The 22,536-nt window shown below is 36.2% G+C and overlaps 2 protein-coding genes across 2 annotated transcripts; both read right to left on the bottom strand.

The window, feature by feature from the left end:
* Positions 1 to 428: 428 nt before the first annotated feature.
* Positions 429 to 7,953, bottom strand: LOC132560979 (collagen alpha-1(XII) chain-like). The gene is made up of 8 exons (XM_060225686.1): positions 7,872 to 7,953; positions 6,118 to 6,678; positions 4,959 to 5,519; positions 4,066 to 4,098; positions 3,125 to 3,694; positions 2,643 to 2,669; positions 1,720 to 2,274; positions 429 to 493 (listed from the first exon to the last, which is right to left on the bottom strand). Exons 1-8 carry the CDS (start codon positions 7,951 to 7,953, stop codon positions 429 to 431), a joined length of 2,454 nt encoding a protein of 817 aa, XP_060081669.1.
* A 3,941-nt stretch (positions 7,954 to 11,894) lies between these two features.
* LOC132560956 (collagen alpha-4(VI) chain-like) lies at positions 11,895 to 21,040 on the bottom strand. Its single transcript, XM_060225663.1, has 13 exons — positions 20,962 to 21,040; positions 19,212 to 19,781; positions 18,415 to 18,981; positions 17,681 to 18,241; positions 17,449 to 17,466; positions 16,723 to 17,286; positions 15,744 to 15,773; positions 14,617 to 15,180; positions 13,857 to 14,423; positions 13,347 to 13,481; positions 13,198 to 13,227; positions 12,250 to 12,378; positions 11,895 to 11,938 (listed from the first exon to the last, which is right to left on the bottom strand). The coding sequence occupies exons 1-13, from the start codon at positions 21,038 to 21,040 to the stop codon at positions 11,895 to 11,897; spliced, it is 3,858 nt and encodes a 1,285-aa protein (XP_060081646.1).
* Between the last annotated feature and the right edge of the window lie 1,496 nt (positions 21,041 to 22,536).

A 22,536-nucleotide genomic window follows, 5' to 3' on the forward strand; every position in this document is an offset into this window, starting at 1 on the left:
ATACTGCATTACAAAAAACAAATAAAGATCATATAAATTATGTCTCCCCTTGTGCTGTTTATTAAATTTAAATTTTAAATTTAGGAACCTATCAGAAGAATCTGAAGAAGTGCTGTTGTCCTTTTCAACACCAAACATTTGAAAAGAGCAACTCAGTTGGAACTGTCAGGGAAAACGTGGAAAGAGTCTGCAATATAGAGAAAAAAAAGCTTGCAATGTGATTTTTTCAGAAAACAAAATATGTCATATATTTCTACAGATATTTTACACTCTGCAAATTGCACTATATTACACTATCCAGTAAATAATCCTGATGAAATGCGATACGAAATATTTGTGGAAAACAGAACTCTATTTATTTGCAGTGTGAATTGATTAACCACTCTAATAACTGATCAAAGCAGTCAAACTTTCACACGCATATAACTTCAGGCTTTACCTATTGCAGTGGTAGCGATACCGGGTAAGGGAGTAGTGAGTGCTGGGGATGTTCCTACAATGAAAAAGAAAAATGTAATGATAATGCCTTCACAGATTACATAATTTGAAAATGTTCTTACTTTTCAAACTAATGACAATAATTATGAGGAAAATTTCATTGAAAGGTGGAAATATATCACTATATCGGAAAGGCAAAAAAGAGCATGATTAAAAACATCGAGAAAATACCAACATGGCAATATGATTATAATCCAAGCTCGAATTCAATAAAACTAGGGTAAAATATGAACAAAATAAAGATTAACAAGGAGACTCCTGAAAATTTTGAAGGAATGTGTTCCAGAAGAGTAAGCTTCGTCCGCTTCATCGACGACACTTCCAGCTTCATGTCACACAAAGAGATGGAATATTTCTCAATGATATCACAACGGCGACCATAAAATTTCCCAATAATTTTCATCAACCTTCATCTATTGAATCCCTGTGTTACGAGTTTGTCCGTCAAATGACGACTTCTTGCACGAAAATCGTGAAAATGGGAAGTGACCCTTGAAAATCGAATCAACTGTTACATGTTAACACCATAGGTTGGGATACAGGGTTACTGCTATAAGGAACTGAAAAAATCACAATAGGGAAATTGAAATCATCACGTTTATCATATAGCTTGATAAAAAGCTGTCTATGTTGGTTTCGTTGTAGGAAAAGATCGAGATAAGCTGCTGATGAAAACGAGTCTTTCGTGTCTTTAATTTCCAGTTCTGGTGGATATATACGATGGACGTAGTCAATAAGTTTCTTTTTATTTAAAGACAAGATGTCATCAATATATCCGAAGATGAAATTAAACGACTTTGCAAGGTCTTTGTGACTTGTTCTGATAAGCTCTTCAATAAATACAGGCTCGTATGAAAAACTAGTTAGCAAACAGAGGGGTTGTTAGTTCCCATAGGTATGTCAATGGTCTACTGGAAGATCTTACCACCAAATTAGACGAAGATGTTGTCAACTCGATCATTTCTATGATGACGTCCCCCGTTTCTTTCTTTGATTTGGACGCATATTTTACGAAATACACAATACCAAAACGTTGTTTTATACTGATTCTTGTAAAGTTTAAGATCCAATTTAAACGTGGGAGGTCCTTATCCGTATCATTATATATATCTAATTATATTTTGCAACTTAGAGCCTCTTAAGAAAATTATTTCAAAGGGGAAGTGAGTTACGACCTTTTATAGAGTGTTTACAGTAATCGTTGAAAATCTTATTACTTACCTGCACATATAGCATCATGAATCATATGTCTGAGGGACGTTAAGGCATTTGCGCTACTGATATGGTAGGTGTGATGACCATCGAGTGCCAAGGCATTAAATTCATTCATGTTCAATCCATTTCCTATTCCAATTGCAATGCCTGTCATATTGGTAGTTTGGTGTAGCTTGGTTGCCTCTCTGACAAATAAGGAATGACTCGACGATGGACCATTGGTTATGAGAATGACAAACGCCTTTACTCCAGTTCTCGCGCCTCTAGCAGGGGTGAGGGTATGTGTACGCACTAAGTGTAATCCAACCCACGAATCTTGTGCACCTCCAATATACGGAGTTCTCTGTATGGCGCTGATTAACGCCGATTTACTATGATATTGCAACAGTTCAACACTGGCACTTGCTCGTGCTCCAAAAGTGACTAGTCCAAACTGAACATCACCAGGACTATTGGGGAACTCATTGACCACTTCAGACATAAACGAAAGAGATTTCTGGAAATTCGATGGTCCCTCTGCACCTGATGCATCTATGGCGAATACTACGTCTGCTGTACAAGCTGAAAAACAGAATAATAGATTCCGTCTGTATACATATATATTTCTGCGATATCAATACCAATTGGTCATAATTGGTTTAATATTGTTAGCATCCCAATAACAGCCGTGGTCATGTAATGGCGCAATGAGTTATGGTGTGTGCAATAACAATAAAAAAAAAACTATAAAAAAAATCACATGAGTTCACTCCTGCTATAAATAGTAAGGTATAGAGTTATTCGATTCGAAAAATGAAGGAATTTGAAGTAACGAAAAAAATCTTTTGCCCAACAAATAACAAAGAAGGTCATATAGGCAGAATGTTATCACTATGTTAATAAAGTGGAGAAATACTGAATGAACAACACTGCCTTTAGTAACATCTTACCTGAGCTTGTTCCTGTTGGTGAGGTTCCTAAATGATAGAAGACATGTGATTACCTAGCATTATTACATGTGAATTCATTATCATCAATTTCATTAGCTAAATAAGATATTGCTTTGATAACATTTATGTTTAATCTCTCTCTATTTATAAGTATTTCCCATTGCAGATTAAAAATAGTAGAATGTCAAACGGAAAATTAGTTAGTTTTTAATTGATTAACTACATTTACAAACACAGGGAAAAACAATATTATGGATGTTGGTAACAGATGATGATAGAAATTGCTTAAACATTGGTATAGAAATTATATATTCCCTCGATATTTTTATTGTTTTGTTTTTGTTTTTTGTTTTTGCATTAGGTCATAGTGAAGACGATTCACTATGGTGCATCTCAATGTTAGCAAAAAAGCAAAAAAAGTGATTGTTTGTAAAATTAGATTAAGCGTCTAATAAGAGACGGTTTTTTTGTGTAATTCTTACCGCCACCACCTCCACAGGCAGAGTCCTTTATTTCGGACTGAATGGTATGTAGAGCGTCGAAATTGTCGACATTGAACACATGTTGTTGGTCCGTTGCCATAGATACAAGCTCTGTTTGGGCGATACCGTTCCCTATTCCAATACTGATAATCTTAACGCCCATTTGTTTCAGCAAGTCCGCCTCATGGATTGTATCTGTACGGCTCTGGGATTGCCCGTCTGTTAATACTATTGCAATTTTCTGTGCATTATGCCGAGCGCCATGAGTGACGGAAAACTGAAATCGCCTTGCGTATTGTAAGCCTAATTCGGTATGAGTGGTACTGCCAATATAGGCGATATTTTGTAGCTTATTTACAATGTCCTGCTGATTGTTGTACGTGTTTAAGTAGAATTCATTTAGAGCGTCTATTGAAAACGTAACCAGGCCAAATTGGACATCATGTGGACCTATTTTGAAGTTTGTGACGAAGTCTGTCATAAATTGTAACTGTTTATTGAAGTTGCTAGAGCCCTCACTTCCAGACGAATCCAAAATAAATACGATATCTGCAGGCTTTGTTCCACATTCTGTAAAACACAGGTACGTATTAAGTGCATATTTCACGAAAGTATTGGGGGAAATTTTCGTCAACATTTCATCTATTGTCATGTAAACAAGAGGTGGAAATAAGAAAGTTAGCTTTTATCTGTGTGCATCGTTTTCATGTTTCTCCGTATTATGTATAAGATCTGTTATTTAATTAGTGTTTTTATGACGTGAAGAACAACACGCCAACATTACATTTCTTGGACACGGTGATATCAACATTGACATAACACCCACGTAATATCCGACCTACATACTACTATATTTGTGATATCAGCAGAAAAAATCAATCGGGTAGAACGGGTATTGATTTTGAAGGAATAGCAATCTTATGAGCAGTCACGTGACTTACCTGTGGAGACAGTTGTGACGGGAGGAGCAGTACCTACAAGATTGTATAGAAAACCATCAGGTGAAGAGCATATTTCAATACAATTTAGAATTATATACTGTTGAGCTAAAAAAGTATTTAACCCTATCAATTAACCGTTTAGCTCTTTTAGGACTCTTCAACGATGCTAAGGGTTTATATTGCGAGCCAAGGGAAAAAAGGGTCCAAAGTTGGCAATGGACTATCTGATAATTTTGATTGATTTTCAAAAAGGATTATAATCGAACAAAACACTTGTATATGTATACGTGGTTTACCAGTCCTTACGTTTATAATTATCGTATCAACAAAATAAAATTTCGACTTGAGATAACGCCGTGACTCATAATCAAAAATCAAAAACAAATTGCCACGGAATTTGACCATATTTTTAAAATATCCGCCAGCAAAGTGATCGACATTGGTATTCCATCATGAAAGGTTCAAATATCGAAGTTGGTAATGACAGTATATATATTTCCTATCATAAAATTTTCCCCTCCGTTCTGTGGAGAAAATGTCTTATTCACAGTTCTTTTTTCTACACGAAATTCGGCATAGATAAACACTCGAGTAACATATACCAGCTTACACTATTGAAATTGAATAACTACATTGTTCTTTGTCTTTTTTATCATAAAAAAACAAAAATCAGTAATGAGTTATCTGTTAACTACCACCGAGTACAAAAACAGTGATGTATAGGACTCGAAAAATCGAATCCTGAACTCATTCTTTGCCTTTGGGACTCACCATACCTACATTATGTCAAAGTATTGTGACTCTCATCAACATTTTGGAAAAGGAATCTGGACTCGCCTGTCGCCTGATAAAATCCTACAAAAGTACAAAAGTATTGCCGAATTTGCACTTACCACCACACGCCGTGTTTTCCAATTCTGACTGAATCGTATGTAACGCATCGAATGTAGCCACTGTGAACACATGATTGGTGTCAGAAGCAATGCCGTCAATTTCAGTTTGACTTACTTGCGTACCGATACCAACACTTATGACCGTTACACCCTGTTGCTTCAATAACGTTGCTTCACTTAGTGTCGTTGCGCGGCTCTGCGACTGACCATCCGTCAAAACGACAGCAATTTTCTTAGCATTAGGCCGTAAACCATGACTGGATGAAAACTGGTATAGCCTTGCGTATTGCAGTCCTAGTTCAGTATGCGTGGTGCTCCCTCTATAGGAAACATTCTGTAGTTTGGCCATTATATCTATTTTGTTGTGATAAGTGTCCAGATAAAATTCGTTTTTCACTATATCGGAAAAAGTAACCAAACCAACCTGAATGTTCTGTGGACCGATGTTTGCGTTATTCACAAAATTACTTACAAACTGAAGTTCTTTTTGAAAATTAGGTAGTCCTTCACTTCCAGATGAATCCAAGATGAAAACGACATCTGCTTCTGCAGTTTTGCAGGCTACAATTAACGCGAACATCCACATATTAATTCATTTAAGACATATTTGTTGTATTGCGTTTTATGTTTGAATGCTCGAAATGTTTTCCCATATAAATCTAGTGCTACCTTGTAAGAACATATGGCTATTGATAATTATTTATTTTAATGATTAAATGAAGTAGCACATATGTGTTTGAGTATTTAGTGTCGTGAAAAAAATGAGTTTTACATGAAAGAAAGATTGAATAATTACACATCAATTTTTAACACAGACATTTATTTTTATTTCTAGTAAATAATACTCGGAACAACTTACTGGTTAATGGCGCAGGTGTAGCGACTGAAGAAAATAAATTGAAATATGACAAGAACAAAAATAAATTGAATGAATATGAGTACACATATCGGTTCGTTACATATTATATAAGCTATAAGCTTTTGTTACTGTAAGGGTTGACGTTTTCTATTGCTCAAAATTTCGTGGTTTTACCAAAACCTTGAGAAAATGCTTTTTTTTCACTTAAGTCATGAGCCGGTTTTCTGCGATTTCATTTTCAACATCATTATTTCTTTTTGAGGTTTTATTCACAGTATTGCCATGTTGTCAAACTCTTACTGTTACACGTCGTTGCAGCCAAGCTATGCTGGATGGAGGCCAAAGCGAGGAAACTGTCTACTGTTAACACATGCTTGGAGTCACTGGCGATGGCTTGTAATTCAGACATGCTCACTCCATTGCCTATACCTATCGCCACCACTTCAATTCCAGCTTGATGTGCTTGAGCAGCCATTGTTGCTGTACCTTGACCATCCTGGGATTGACCATCGGTCATCACCACCATGATATGTGTAACATCCGTACGCATGCCATGAGTTGATGAAAAACCCTGGGTAGTAACGAAATTGATGCCTTCTCCGGTATTCGTGTTGCCGGAAATGTACGGGACATGGTTGATTGCACTCTGAAGACTGACCTCATTATGATAGGAATTCAACCAAAACTGATAGTTCACGTGTGATGAAAATGACGTCAAGCCAATCTGGACGTTGTTTGGACCGATATCGTAAATTGTTGTTAAGTTCTTCACAAAATCTAACTGACGATTGAAGTTCTGCTGGCCTTCGCTGGTTGAAGAATCAAGCAAAAAGATAATGTCTGCCTTTTGACCTCGACAGTCTGAAAATAATTTGAAATTTAAACCCAATATTAATTCCGCATACGCAGTTGTCAAAACGATAAAATGATAGCACAATTTATTTTTTGGCAAATTAGTTACGGGTCAGGTATCGTTTTTATGAACAGTTGTGGATTTTACATGTGTTTCCTTAGAGGCAAAGATAAAAACTCACCGTGGTTATTAATTCTTTATATATATCCATACTGTTGAAAGATTGTACAAGTGAATAGTACCTTTTAATAATTTAGAATTAGATGCAGAACCAAAGAATGAACTAAACTGCATGATACAGCCGTTTTGTCCTTTTAAGACGGCTTGGCAGTAACGCTAACTTTTGAGGAGTAGGTGGCAGGTAAACAACATTAATGATACAAATTATGAAAACAGGTTCTAAATGAATTAACATCATATTCCTCCTCATAAAACAATGTTTTACATAACAATAGGTATTCAATTAAAAAAATCCCGATTCCCTGTTATGTAGAGTGATTCAGAATAGGTATAACGAAGAACACAACTTATGACATCTTATAGAAATAAAACATAAACAATCAGGGAGTTACGCAAGCTGTCCTGCAAAAAAAAATGTTAGAAATACTGACAGACTTATATCATCAGTATTACTCTCCATCGCTTCCAATTCAATCTTCATTAACATATGGAAATAACAAAATAGAGTTGAATTGAAATACTTTTCCCGATGATTCTGAGAACACCAGTAAGCACAAGGATGATAAGATTAACAAAATTCAGAACATTGGCCTCAATGTAGTGGGGTTTGTTCATCGCCTACATTTGAGCTTTCGATGCCACATTGTTCCTATAAAGGTATGAAGGTAAGAAAATGCGCTGAGCTTGCCTGCCGAGTGTTGAAAGTTTGTAATTATTGTTCATTGCAATGGACTGTGCAAAAATTGTGGAAAGTAAACAATGATTAAAAATAGATTAACGAACATCATTTGATCATATGGATTAAATGAATCAATAAACTTTCTAACTCTGTTTTTCCCCATTTCTGGTCACTCATGACTACCATTTATTACAATAATAATGAGAAAAATGGATAAAATGTTTATCTGTGAAATCAGTAACAGGCTGCATGAAACATGCAAACTAGCCTGATATTTCATATTTGCTTTTCAATCACACTTAAATATCCATTGTTACATAAAACGCGCGTGTTCTACCTTACCAGGTGTTGCTTGAGCATTAATCAAGGATGTGTAAAAGGCTATCAAAAGCACTGTAATGCTGCATTTGAAGCAATCCGCCATCTTGAATTTGTCTTGATTCCTGATCCCTAACACGAAGAGATAACGATGGTTTATCAATGCCTTTGACTGACACTATGCAAATACAAGGCAGAATTCCAGTGACAGGTATTCCAAACATAACGAATAGCTAAACATATGCCGATACAAAACTAGAACCTGTCTAGTAGACAGATTCTTAATGTTGAAATGTTTTGGAGTTATGTACGAAATCATCTTGATGCGCATTTTGGCTCCATTTTTATTTCTGACATTGTTTTGTTTTCTTATTTCGTCAATATTCGAACGTAATTTACAAGATTTCATATTGCCTGACCCAGACTGTACCAAGGCACTAGACAAGCTTCTCGTGTTGTCAGCATATTGCTATCTTTCTAGGTCAAGTCCGTGTCTAGTCCAGGTCGTCATATTTCGGATATGGACACATCGACATCAACATGAATGATTAAGTTGAAAAAGACACTTATCATGACTGCTCTCCATCGGCAGAAACGATGCCACGTCAGAATAGTACAATATTAATCCACCTCCACATTATTCCTCCAATAGTTTTATAAAGTACTGCTAGTGCGAAAATAATCACTCTCTGTCAATAAAGGTGAAATATTTTGTTCACACAATTATATCACATTTTATATTTGGTTGTGATGTGCAAGACGTGTTACAGAATCTTTCGTAATGCCTTTTTGTCAAGTTGTAAAACCGTCGGTTTCAAGAGTCAAAATAAACGGTCAGTTTACAGGTTACATTTTTTAATATTCGATTAAAGTGTAATTTTACACTTAGATTTAAGTGCTTTGATAAATATATTTATATTGAATATTTGACTATTTCACCATACACAATATCACGCTAACCCGCCCCGTAGAATATATTCTTAACGGAATTGCCCCATAAAAGTATGGTTAACATAAACGTAAATTCCAGTCCCTAAATGGTGTATTTAAATCATCATGGGCAACCATAATGTATGAGGCAGTTTAATCCATAATTTGGCTCTACAGTGTCCACTTCTATATTGAAATGTGGCATGCATGTGTGTCTTTTGTACGATTCCAACGACAGCAAATTTGTGCGTAGTAAATTCATATGCTTTGTTTTTGTAAATATTGTATTAAAAAGTATATTTAGAAGCGTTTAAATATATTGATAAATGAAAGTCTTACACCTCGTAACATGAATTGTGTTTAATGGTGTTTTGTTTAATGAATGATATGAGGGTGAAGATTGTTAATTTAAACTTCTATTTTGCCTTTGTCATGCTTAAGATTTCACGTTTTAACGTGACATTAATTGATTCTGATTAAGATTTTCATCGCAAATTTATTTCTTTTTCTATGGATCAGTAAATGATCTAACCCTCTGTAGATGCATATGTCCAGCACACATTATCATGGTGATTCTCGTGCTATAAATCCTAACGCGATTTAGTAGTGCACATCATTCAGATTGAATATCGAATCATTAAGGAACTATTGTACCCTCATTTAGTGACATTTTTCCCTGCAAGTTGAAATTAAAAGATAAAAATTGTGTAAATTTCGCACTTATTTTTTTCACTCTCCTTTTGGAGATGCCGCACTCTATTTCTTCAGCTCTACTTTTTGTTGACGTTCATTAGCGTTCATTCAAGGTTTTGTCAGATTGTGTGTTTCCACGTTACAATGATCTTATGTGACAGAATTATCCTGTAAATTTACCTGGAGTGTCCAAAATTATCTCCCATCGGCCATCAACGGTGTTCGAGCACATAAGAGTAAGTTGTGATAGTTGTGGCTGTTGCTGTTAAAACCAGGCCACAAATGTAGCTTTTTAAGATGAGATGCAACCGTAAATCCACTATATATTTTTTTCTTATAATGATTTCCCGCTACATAAAACAAATGAAACTGTTATTGAAAAATGAATTTGAGCGAGGATTTGGTAGGTTCAAAACATCATGATGCTGACAATATATCAAACAACATTTTTAATTATGTCATGAGCAAATTTCGAAGTAAACATTTTGAAATTCGCCAGTGCATATTCGTCATGGACATTTATGGAGAAAATAGAGAAAATGTAAAACTGGCGAAAAAGCTATAAAATGGTGTCGACCGTACATGAAATATCCTGAAGTTTTTTAAACATGGTTCAACAAAGATTCATAGCGTAAATACTGAACTTCAAGACATTAGCAACCGACGGTTTCATATTTTCGAGGTTTTGGTCCCGAATTAATATTATTCAGTCATATGAGTTCCGAATAATCAATATGTAGAGATAGAGAGGCGTTCACAACGACATAGAAACAACAACTAATTACATAAAATTAAACACAACAATGTTCTGGTCTTGGATAGGATTTTTTTCCAATAAGGGTCTTTTTAAATGACAGAGGCATGCAGGCAAATATATTGTGTGTAGACAAAGTATTGCCACGTCTTTCGAAATTTTCAAATAAAACGAATGATCCATTTTCGACATATGCACCAATTTGTCCCCTGAGATTTTTGTCGCGGTACAGGTAACAGAGATCAGAAGACCTATCAACCGTCGCAACAAAACACCACGGCATACATTCTGAACTGGAGTTCCACTACGAACAATAAGCTAGTTGTTGGAGTCAACAGTAAGAGGGAATAGACAGTGATTGCCACCGTACGAAAAACAATTGTGACGACACTCGCGTTAAAACAATTTTTTGCATAATCACAATAATAATGAAATGTCTTATATCAAATGTAATTTTAACCTATAGATATGCATTTTCTTTTAGTATAAAATTATAGATAAAACACTCGTATTTTCATGTGCTTGTATCAAAAAGATGTAACTTTTACGGACGTTATAAAACATAATATGATTCTTCCTCATGATTTCATTCCCTCGTCAAAAATGGCGGAAACAAATCAAATTAAAACATGTCAGCTGAATCTTTACTCTGAATCTTTAATAAAAGTCGAAAGATATAACATGAACAACAGAAAGATTAATTTAGAAAAAGTGCAAGGATAATATCACCAGTTGTTCTGGAAGTGTAAGCGTCCAAGACACCGTTATGTAAATGTTGGTAAACCGATGTCAGTAACGTTGTGTTCCCATATAAGAACAGGTTCAACAAACAATTGAACCACCATGCATACAAATGAACATTAAACACGTCCTTCTTATACCTCACAATGCAATAACATATTCCCAAAGTACTCTTGATAACCTTCATCAGCGTGCATCTCTTTAAACTCTGTGTTGTGAATTTATTTGTTAGATACATCATGATCTTGATATTGGGACCAAAACCTTGAGTATCGAATCAAATTCTACATGTATAGCAATGGTAATGGAGTCGAGAAAAGAAAACTTATACTGCCAAATGAAAAATTTACAGTTAACAGAAAGTCGCTCCACGACATTTCTATCATACCAATTGTAATAACGTTTTGTAAAGTGAATACGCAGTAAGTCTGCGATCCTAAGTCCATCCGTCATTCTTGCGGTTGACCGAGTGACCATATGGATTTCTGTTAACTTCCACAAACAATTGATTGCAGGCCGTCAGGAAACACAATGAGTTAGAATGTCCGGAATAATCTGTATATGTACAACTAACTCAGAAATAAGTTTTTCGTTTTATTTGAAAAATGTCTGTTACAAAATTAATCTTGTATTCAAAACCAGATTAAGGTCCTCAACTGAAATACGAAAATAAAAAGTCATAACGACATCTTTAAACGTATCTCACTTTACCTAACAAATTACATCTTTGAAAGGTTAGGATTTACAGGTCTTATATATTGAATTCTAGTTATTAACTATATATCATTATCAACATTGCTTGCATTCCTAGTAATAGTCGATTTCAAATGTAAGTGATTAACTTAATGAACGTTAAGGCAACGAGTAAAGAAAAACTATGTTTATCTATACTAAAATCTTTGTATCATGAGAAACAAGACGTTACCTTTTCATCCAAGAGTAGTTGTTGGTGGATCGGTTACGTATATTTCACCTGTAACAAATGGTATTGATATCTAACTCCAAACACAAATGATTGCAAAAAAGAAAAAAATACTTGCGATCCGTGACAATGATATCTTATCATTTTGGCCAACATTAGGGAGAGACACAATTAACAATTACTATTTTTATTTAATACTAGAATCATCATCATCATGATATAATAAAGGCACGATTGTAAAAATCTCTATTTGAAAATTGTATTAATAGTGGCTATTCAATGTCGTATGTTTGTACAATTCTTATATATTAACGTGATGTTGATACCAAATTAAATAATAATGATTCTTTTATAGGCCTTACCATCAGTAGTTGGTGGTTCCGTGGGCATTGGAGTGGTTGTAGTTGTGGGCATTGGAGTGGTTGTAGTTGTGGGCATTGGAGTGGTTGTAGTTGTGGGCACTGTAGTGGTTATGGGCATCGGTGTGGTAGCTGAACGTAACATGTAAGACGAGCATAGTGATATATCTTGAGAATAAATTACAACATAATGTACAGAGTTAACAGAATCATTTTGTTCCAATAAAATGGTAATGAAATCATAATTGTTACTTAATTAACAAATAAATGAAGTAAATGATGATTCAGTAACGATACATGTAAAAATTATAATATCTTTACTACAAATTCTAGCAGATACGATGCCTTATGTACTTTGAAGTTTGATATACATTTGGCGCCTCGTACCAACAAATGTAACTGATATACATGGCCACTGTTTGTCCTATTAAGAATGTCCACTACAGTCTGCATCATGAAACTGTATCATTAGCTGGACTTCCATAGTATCTAGACGTTTTCTATCATGCGTCAGTATATAACTTGACAATCACGTCTAGATCGTGTTATACATAGAAATGATGCAAATTCCTTTCTGGTTTCTATAGACAACACTTACCTTATGAAGTTTTGTCACATGTTGAAAAAATATCTTAATACATATCTTTGCAGTAAAATCAATTTGAAAATTTCAACATTTAGGTAAAATTATAATTGTATTAACGCCATTTATGGAGTTTGGACTTTAACATCTAAGTGGCCATCAATGCGAAAGTGATAGCATACCTTGTCGACCAATTTTTCTACGATATATTTCAGTTTGAATATACATAAAAGTAATGTTTTCATCCTTGTATACTTACATGCTTCTTGCACTGAAAATGTAAATAAAAATGATTTATTTACATACCTCTGTGATGAAAAAAATATGTATATACCAAACTGCTCTGCTTCCATCAAGCATATACTTACTTGGTTTTGGTGTAGTTGTAGTGGTAGTGGCTAAAAATGCAGGTAACACATGTTCAAGCATTAAAGAGGCCATGTTTGTTTCATAAAGCAAGCATAAAAGTGAAACAAGAAATCTATTAACATGAAAGCAAGTGCAACATATACCCTACCCGGCATAGTTGTTGTTGGCAACGTTGTTGTTGTAGTTGTTGTAGTTGGGGTTGTTGTGGTTGTAGTTGGTGTTGTTGTTGTAGTTGGCGGTGTTGTTGTTGGTACGGGCGTTGTTGTAAGTGTGCCACTCAGAGCTGTGTAGCGTTATCGTTAAAAGCAACAGCAAAAGCCAAATATCACATAGACGAACAGACAACAGTAACTGCAGGAACGTTAAAACGACTGCTTAGTATATGGCAACCGAGGCGAACCAGGCGTCTTCAAATCGGCAAAAAGCATAGGCTCTATACTTTTAAGGTTAAATCGGAATACAAATGTGATTCGGGATTTAAAAAAAAGAACACAAATGACAGTGCCCCGCAAAAAAAATTAAAAACAGAATTCAAACAGCTCTTTAATTAAAAAAAAATAATAATGAATGAAATGGATAAATATTTGTCATTTAGAATTGATTGATTTATCAACTTTAATGTTTAAGAAATGTTTTGCAATGACTATAAAAATCATACCATCACATGTTGCCTGTCGAATTTCATTTCTAATGTTACTTAAGGCATTGAAATCAATCGCGTTGAAGACATGACGACTGTCAGATGCAATAGCATTTAGCTCAGCTTTATCCACGTTAGAACCGATTCCAATACAGATAACTGTTGTATTCCCGATTTGTTTTAGCTTTGCAGCTTCGGATGCTGTTTCGGATGAGTCGGTTGATGCGCCATCTGTCAGTACAATTACAAAATGGTGCGATCCCGGTCTTGCTCCCCCTGACGCTTGAAGACTATGTTCCCGAATGATCTTAAGGGCGTCGCCGGTTGCCGTAGTACCTGAGTCGTAGTGCGCTTTCTGGATGGCCGATAGTAGTGAATTTTTGTCATGGTATTGATTTAAGTCAAATTCATTCACCGCGTGTGTGCCGAAAGTGACAAGCCCAAACTGGACATGTCCAGGGCCAACTGGGAAAGAATTCACGAACTGAGCCATAAAGTCTAGTGACTTTTGGAAGTTAGTTGAGCCTTCACTCCCAGACCCATCAATGGCGAATACCATATCGGCTCTGTCGTCATACCCACACGCTGAAACACAGAAAATCAGTCATTGTGTAATTCGTAACATTTAACAAATGGACAATTTCTATTCATATTTTCGTATGGTCAACACAAGTCACTTCAAAAAGTAAATGAATTCAAATGCTATTATCATAGCTTAGAAAAACGTAGTTACTGGGAAAAATATGTTCATGGATTTACAGATAACAAGAATACTCACTGTTACATGTAGCAAAAGTGATTTCCGATCCAATCTGTGACAGAGAATTAAAGTTCGCAACCTCGAACATATGGGACGAATCGGAGGCAATTTCAAGAAGCTCATTGCGATTAACATTGCTACCAATTCCAATTGAAATGACCTTCATGCCAGGAACATTCTTCAGAAGATTAGCTTGTGTCTTCGTCAATCCAGAACTGTACGACTGACCGTCGGTCATCACAACTACGATGTGGGTAGCATTTGACCGACCACCATGGCTTGGCAAGAAACCAGTCTGTCGGGCGTACTTCAGAGCGTCGTCGGTGTACGTCAGACCTCCGTCGTAGGAGACATGGGATATGCCATTCAGTAGAGCCTGTTGGTCATCGAAAGCATTCAGTTTAATCTGCTCGTCTACGTGAGTTGAAAACGTGGCAACGCCGATCTGCACATTTCTAGGACCAATCTGGAATTGACTCGCAAAGTTCTTCACAAAATCCAGCTGCTTGTTGAAGTTTGTCCTCGTTTCACTTCCAGATGAATCAAGTAGGAAAATGATGTCTGCTGCTTTTTGTCCGCATTCTGAAATAATAAACAAACGATAGTCATTCTACATTTAAGTGACGTTTACTTTCTTAACCACTTAGAATGGTTGCTTTTTTGTATCCTTTGGTTAAATAAAAACTAAACAACCAAAATATTAATGTAATGTATAGATTACTGAAGTATTTGTTTGACAGTAATAATGGCATGTTTTACATAATAATCCTGGTGCGTTCAAAGTAAATACAAATGTATTGTTATGATAAACCATTTGTTCAATTTCTATTCCGTAATCAGATTTGCCGATATGCCAGCATATCGTTAGCACCACAAGGATTAGAATACTTTCAGCATTTCATATCAAAGTCTTAGCTGAAAATTAAAAAAAAATTAAACAAGCACATTTGGAAATATGAACACAAAACTGAACGGACAAAAACGAGAAACGAAAATACCAAAAGGGCAATGATAAAATTGGAAAGTTATCGGGGACAGGTAACAACAAAGGAAAGTGACAGGAAACAAGGACCAGGTAGAAAATGACGATTGGAAAGCAAATATATATAAAAATCAAAGGCGGGAGATGGAGTAAATAGCCTTACTTTCATCAACAGCCGGCGCTTTTGTAGGAGCTGTAGGGTTTGAAAGAAACGTATGGAGGTAAAAATTAGGATACATTGTATCAGCTAAACTGTTCTATAATACCATGAAATATTTACAATAACGGACAGCACTGCCTGTTCTAACACGAATACGATAACCTGTTCGATGAATTCCATTTCAAACGTTTTCTGATGATATTTTGGCGCAGAATAAAATTCTCTGTCATTTTAAAGCACATTCAGAAAAGGTGTAGTAATAAAAAAGAAGAGACGAAATATCGGATCTATGATTGACATAAATATCTGGTTATCTGCACAGAGATACAATCTTTTCATAATTAAAAATTCCATCATTTGGGAACGAAATATGCGGATATAACATAGATTATTATAAGATACAACAGAATCATTTCACAAACACGACAGTTTGAAACTACAAACTAAATGGTTTTATACCTACCACTCTACAATGGTACTACTCAGAGAAACATATAAAGTTCTAACAAAAAAATGTTCAGAATCTCTTAATTGCCAAGTATAAAATTATACGTTTTACTCTCACATGTTTCTTATTAAATGGTTTTATCTGCGGGTAATACAATGGCTATATATTCGTGCAAGTACACATAAAATGGAATTCCAAAAGACAGTAGCATAAGGTATTGCACAAAGATTACAGCTCGTCTCACAGGAAATTAACATTGACAATAATGGTATATACTATATGTATTTAACGGTAATTAAGAAGTCTCTGTAGGTACAACAATTAACACTTAACATTTATGTAACTGCTACATTAACGTATTTAAGACCTCGATTTTGGAAGTAATTTTCAAACCTATTGGAAACTAACAAATCTAAAATAAAATTCTACTGACACATTGTAGACGTTGGTTCCAAAAATATAGTAATTTTAACGTACCAGTTTGATAACCGTAAAACCAAAATACTGTATTGTAATAAGAATTGTTATGCTTACATCCACATGCCACATTCTTGAGTTCAATTTCGATGCTCTTGAGAACGTCGAAGCTGCTGACACTAAACGCATGGCTGCTGTCTGATGCGATTGTATTGAGTTCTCTGCTGTCTATCCCTGACCCTATTCCGATACTGATTACCTTCACGCCTAGGTCCTTTAGATACTGTGCTTGTCTACTGGTAGCTGACTCGCTGGACGATTGTCCGTCAGTCATAACGATAGCAATCTTCTGGGCATTTCTGCGTGCACCATGGTATGTGGAAGAAAAATGGAACAGACGAGAGTATTGCAGCCCCTGGTCGGTGTGTGTTGTTCCGCCCGAGTAGTGCACATTGTTAAGTTTGTTCAAAATCGCAGCCTGGTCGTGATACGTATTGAAGTAAAACTCATTATGAGCAGTCGTAGAGAATGTAACAAGACCAACCTGGACATTTTGAGGACCAATCTGGAATTGCTTCACAAAATCTCCCATAAATTGAAGTTGTTTGTTAAAATTGATTCGTCCTTCACTACCAGAAGCATCCAATATAAACACGATGTCGGCTGGCTCGCTTCCACATTCTAAAATAATGTAATTAAGATGTAGTAAGTATTAGTATGCTGAGCTACAGTTGCATGTTTCTAAATACTGACTTCGTTTGTTTCTATTGATTATCTTAAAGTCGTTGCGTAAATTGAATCAAAGTTTATCATAGTACACCTACATGCAAAATTTGCGCTTACCTTGGTCTGGTCTTTCTGCTGTGAAAAAAAATTAACAATGATGTAAATATCACAAAACTTATCAACATATTTCAGGTTATATATCAATCTTCATTAAGAGAAAGCATTCGAAGCAGGGTAGTACGTATGTACCTAATCAATGACAGGCAGATTATTGTGATTATTTGCGAATTTGATCTTCTTGAACAACATGTAACTACAATTGAAAATTTATTTAAAGATAAAAATTTACATTTGCATGTAGATTCCTCGACCTCTGTTTGGATGGTTGCGAGGGCATTAAAATCTGGTACTAAGATCATGTGGTCAGCATCTGTTGCAATGGCCTCGAGTTCAGATTTATCTACGTCACTTCCTATACCAATTGCCACCGTCTTAATGCCTGCGTCATGAACGAGCTTCGCTGTACTGGCTGTTGCCGCGGCGTCATGAGACTGTCCGTCAGTCATCACTACGAGGATATGAGGAACGTCGTCACGCATGCCATGCGCAGTAGTGAAACTGTTATTTACGATGAACTGCAGCGCTTCGTCTGTGTACGTGTTTCCAGGCAAGTACATTACATTATCTATTGCGTTCTCCAAAGAGGCACTATCGTTATGGGTGTTTAGCCAGAACTCATTATTCGAGAGAGTCGAGAAAACGACCAAACCCATTTGTACATTGTCTGGACCTATCTGAAACTGCGCAGTGAAGTTCTTCATAAATTCCAATTGTTTGTCGAAGTTCTCATTTCCTTCGCTTGCAGAGGAATCCAGCAAGAATACGATATCGGCCTTCTGTCCACGACATTCTGTGACAGAGAACATTCAATCAACACAGGTTCATTTGGGCGAAACGATAACTGTCTTTTTTGTCCCGATTGAAGTTCTAATTCCACATTCTTAAGTACATCAAATGTGATATGATATATAGTTAAAAACAACATTATAATATGTGAGTACAAAGTTTACATACAATTCTTACCATTTGTTTGGCATGTGGCTGCTTCAAGACTGTGCTGGATGGACGACAATACGTCATAGTTCTGTACCTCAAACATGTGAGCAGGGTCTGTAGCGATAGCGTTTAGCTCACTCGTGTCGACCCCGGATCCTATACCAATAGCGATTACTTCCGCTCCCGTCTGATGTAACTTGTTAGCTTCGACTATAGTTGCCTGACCGGAAGTTGACTGTCCATCAGTTAAGACGATAACAACTTTGGCTGCGTCCGGTCGACCACCACTGGCCGCAGTAAAAGACTCATTTCTGACATGAGCAAGAGCAAGATTGGTGTAAGTTGTACCAGTGTGGTATTTAATAGCGGAGATAGCCCCAAGTACCTGGGTTTTGGAAGAGAATCGGTTGAGATGAAACTCATCAAATACACTGTCGGAGAACGACACAACACTGATCTGAGTGTCAAGTGGCCCAATGTCGAATTGCCGGACATTGTTTTTGACAAATTCCAACTGTTTTGTGAAGTCGGTTGACCCGATGCTGCTGGAGGAATCGAGTACAAACACGATATCTGCCTTCTTCTTACCACACGCTGATACACAATGACGAGATCACGTGTAAAGAGAAATCAGAAAGGAACACGAACATATTATTTTACAATGACAGTATATCAGACAAGTATAGCAATGATATACATAATTCAAAATGTGAATTTTCTTTAATAACTATTAACAGTTTCGGGGATTGAAAACATAAACAAATATATATATATATCGTTATGGAATGGCAAGTGAGGACATTGCGACACAACGCAGATTTTACCTGCAGTAGGAGCTTGACAAGCGGCGTTCGTAAGCACCGTCTGAATAGACTGTAAAGCGTCAAACGATTGTACTTGGAAAACATGTTGTCTGTCACTTGCTATCACTGCAAGTTCTGATTGTGTAATTCCATTTCCTATCCCCACGGAAATGACCTCAACCCCACTGTGATGAAGTGCGTCTGATGCAGTTGACGTTTTTGAAGGACTTGTTGACTGACCATCGGTAAGAACAATGGCGATCTTCTCGGCGTCTGGACGTCCGCCATTACTTGGGAGAAACGAGTTCTGTCTGGCGAAATCCAATGCTTTGTCAGTGTTGGTAATTCCAGAGTTGTACACGACGTTGTTCAGTGCCGACAGAACGGATGTCTGAGTTTGGTGTTCATCTAACCAGAAATTGTTTTTAACGTTAGTTGAGAAGGTGATAGCACTGAACTGTGTCTTGTCAGGACCTACATTAAACTGCCGCACGAAATCCTTTACAAAATCAAGCTGCTTATGGAAATTCGTCGAGCCTTCGCTAGCTGAGGAATCAAGAATGAAGACGATATCGGCTTTTTCGGTACATTCTGAAATTTAAAAAGGTTTTATACTGATATAAATGCATTATAAATTCATGACGTAATAACCAGTGAACTCCGTCCACTATTGGATGTAAAATACTATAATTCTACATCTCACTGGTATAAGGAAACATACAAACACACTTCTATTCCCTCAGTTGCATTCTTTCTGTATGATATTATCTTGTTTTGTGTTTGATTTCATAATGTCAAAATTCCTGTTTCACCTCAGTGTTTAGCGTCAGCCTAACTGAGGAAGGTCATGAGATAAGTTTCGTGACTGAGCCAAACCAATAACTGCTAGATAGGCGTCTTTAAATGAGCTGTCTATCTTACTAGTAGGCGTGTCCCGGTTTTGACTTTTCGGTTGTATGGAACGTTAAATGGCCACCAATATCGTTCCCAACATCTTTTCATAGACCCTCTCTTCATTTGACCTCAGCTGTTGAAGGGATGTTAAACACAAAGGTTTGACCTAAACTTCAGTTGATGAAACGAGGTCAAAATGTGAACGAAATAAAGGATTATTCAGAGTCTCTTCAAAAACAAAGTATATGCTAAAATACCTTGTATGTTGTACCATCAACACACAGTCAAGTGTATTCCGAGTAATGAATGAAACTTAATCCAATATCCATTTCGCCCTTCTTTAATCTTCTATAATGCTATAAGGCTAGAATTGTGGCAGTTAAGAAGTTTTGTTCAAAATAGATTTATTTAAAATATATATATATATATATATATATATATATATATATATAGTAGGGGACTGCACTAACTCCATGATTCAATCAATCTCGTTTATCAAAACATATATTCCAACTCGTTGGCAATATTGATTAAATGTTAGTCGTGTACTGAAAGGCTACGGTAAACCTCTGAGACTAAAAGATCCACCAACAGATCTTAGTGTGATTCAAATGTCCAAATTTTTTATCATTAATACCAGATTGAGATATGGTGTATGTTCTATATCATCAAAATTAAGTTCAACACAATTTGGACGCGTCACAGCAATTCTTAAAGCAATTTCTAGCTTGGAAATTTCAATACACCTCATCAGTATTGGAAACACAAACTCTATTTTCATACAAATGTCCATATTTCATGCAAAAAAAGTACTTTAAAATGAAGGGTCATTTACATGAAAATATAGAACTTCCTTTCTTTAACAAAGTTGGCTTACTTGTACTTGACTGAGCTGACGCTTGAAGGAGTACCACTCCAAGCACTGCTACAACGAAAGTGAACAGGGGAGCTGCCATTTCACCGTCCGTTGGGAACTGATACCTCACACTAACACGTGTCCGTCTACACTGCCAAGCTATACGTCCTTATCAGATACAAGTGGCGCGCTGAAGGCTTGACCAGTCTATCGCATAAACCTACCTTTTTTGCCGGGACAGGCATTACATATGTCCTTTACATAGAACGCGTGTCAAACTGAAAATTTCTTTCTCTTGCAGTTTATGGGAAGGCATATTCCGTGCATCATCTAAAGATATTTGTAACCATTAGAATCTAAATGTCTTACTTAACGATAGAACGCACACTTACGTCATTATGTCCTGGAATATGTACCCTTCCAGTTCCCATATGCACATATATGCATATGTGTTTGTAGCTAGAAATACAAGAACTGCGAATAAACAATATTAGTAAAAGAAAATACCTACATATCGTGCTGATATATTTTTGCGGTTTGATTTATTCTGAAATTTTATTGTTATCATTACGTCCAAATCAAAGAAAAAATATACGGAATAACGAAATCATAAAAATGATCGAGTTTCTGGTTGACAAGATCTTCGTCGAGTTTGGTTGTAAGATCTTCCAACAAACTATCGGCACACCTATTGGAACCAACTGCGCCGCTCTGTTGGCCGACTTCTTTTTTTTCATGAGGCTGAATTTATTGAAGAGCTTATCAGAGCAGGTCTTCAAGCAACAAGAAATATATTGACTACGTCCATCGTATATATCAACCAGAGCTGGAAATCAAAGACACGACAGACTATTCTACATCAGCTGCTTATCTCGATCTTTTCTTACAAGGAAACCAATATAGACAGCTTTCCATCAAGCTGTATGACAAACATGATTATTTCAATTTTCCTATGGTGAGTTTTTCGTTTCCTTATAACAATATCCATACAACTCCAACCTTTGGTGGTAATATGTCACAGTTGATTCGATATTCAAGGGCCTGTTCCCATTATCACGATTTTCGAGCAAGAAGTCATCAACTGACTGACAAACTCGTAACACAAGAGTTCAAAAGAAGTAGGTTGATGAAATTTATGGGAAAGCTTTATGGTCGCCATAGTGATCCCAATGAGAAATATTCCATTTCTTTGTGTGACATGAAGCTGGACGTATTTGATGCTCGTTAGTTCGCCTGTTGCTTTCGTTGTATACCTTGTCCTCAATTGCGAAAGGGACATTACTTACTTGGATTTACCAAATTTTACATGGCGGGTGTAGTCGATGAAGCACAAGACGCTTACACTTCCAGAACACCTGTTTTTTTCTCCCAGTACTTTTTCAGGAGTCTCTGTATAGACACGTACCAATTACGGTCACTTAAATTGAATTGCACAAAGTGCCAAGAAAACTAGAGCTCTATCAAATTACCTCGACAAGGTTATTATCTCAACAGTGTCCGGGAACATTATATCTCATTTTTGTGAGGACATTACTTTGATGTCCTGACAGATACAGAAATTCATATGCGGTGAAAATACGAAGGTTTAAATCCGGA

The sequence above is a fragment of the Ylistrum balloti genome, unplaced genomic scaffold (assembly GCF_031769215.1).
Source record: "Ylistrum balloti isolate Yb309-2 unplaced genomic scaffold, AGI_CSIRO_Ybal_v1 Utg371132, whole genome shotgun sequence".
In the NCBI taxonomy this organism is placed as follows: Eukaryota; Metazoa; Mollusca; class Bivalvia; order Pectinida; family Pectinidae; genus Ylistrum; species Ylistrum balloti.

Coding starts and splice junctions, on each gene's coding strand:
- LOC132560979 (XM_060225686.1), bottom strand. CDS start 7,953: ATGGCGGATTGCTTCAAATGCAGCATTACAGTGCTTTTGATAGCCTTT. Junction 3,695..4,065: donor CGTCACAACTGTCTCCACAG/GTAAGTCACGTG, acceptor TGTGTTTTACAG/AATGTGGAACAAAGCCTGCA. Junction 494..1,719: donor TCATGATGCTATATGTGCAG/GTAAGTAATAAG, acceptor TTTTCATTGTAG/GAACATCCCCAGCACTCACT.
- LOC132560956 (XM_060225663.1), bottom strand. CDS start 21,040: ATGGCAGCTCCCCTGTTCACTTTCGTTGTAGCAGTGCTTGGAGTGGTA. Junction 15,181..15,743: donor AGCGCCGGCTGTTGATGAAA/GTAAGGCTATTT, acceptor TTATTATTTCAG/AATGCGGACAAAAAGCAGCA. Junction 14,424..14,616: donor CACTTTTGCTACATGTAACA/GTGAGTATTCTT, acceptor TCTGTGTTTCAG/CGTGTGGGTATGACGACAGA.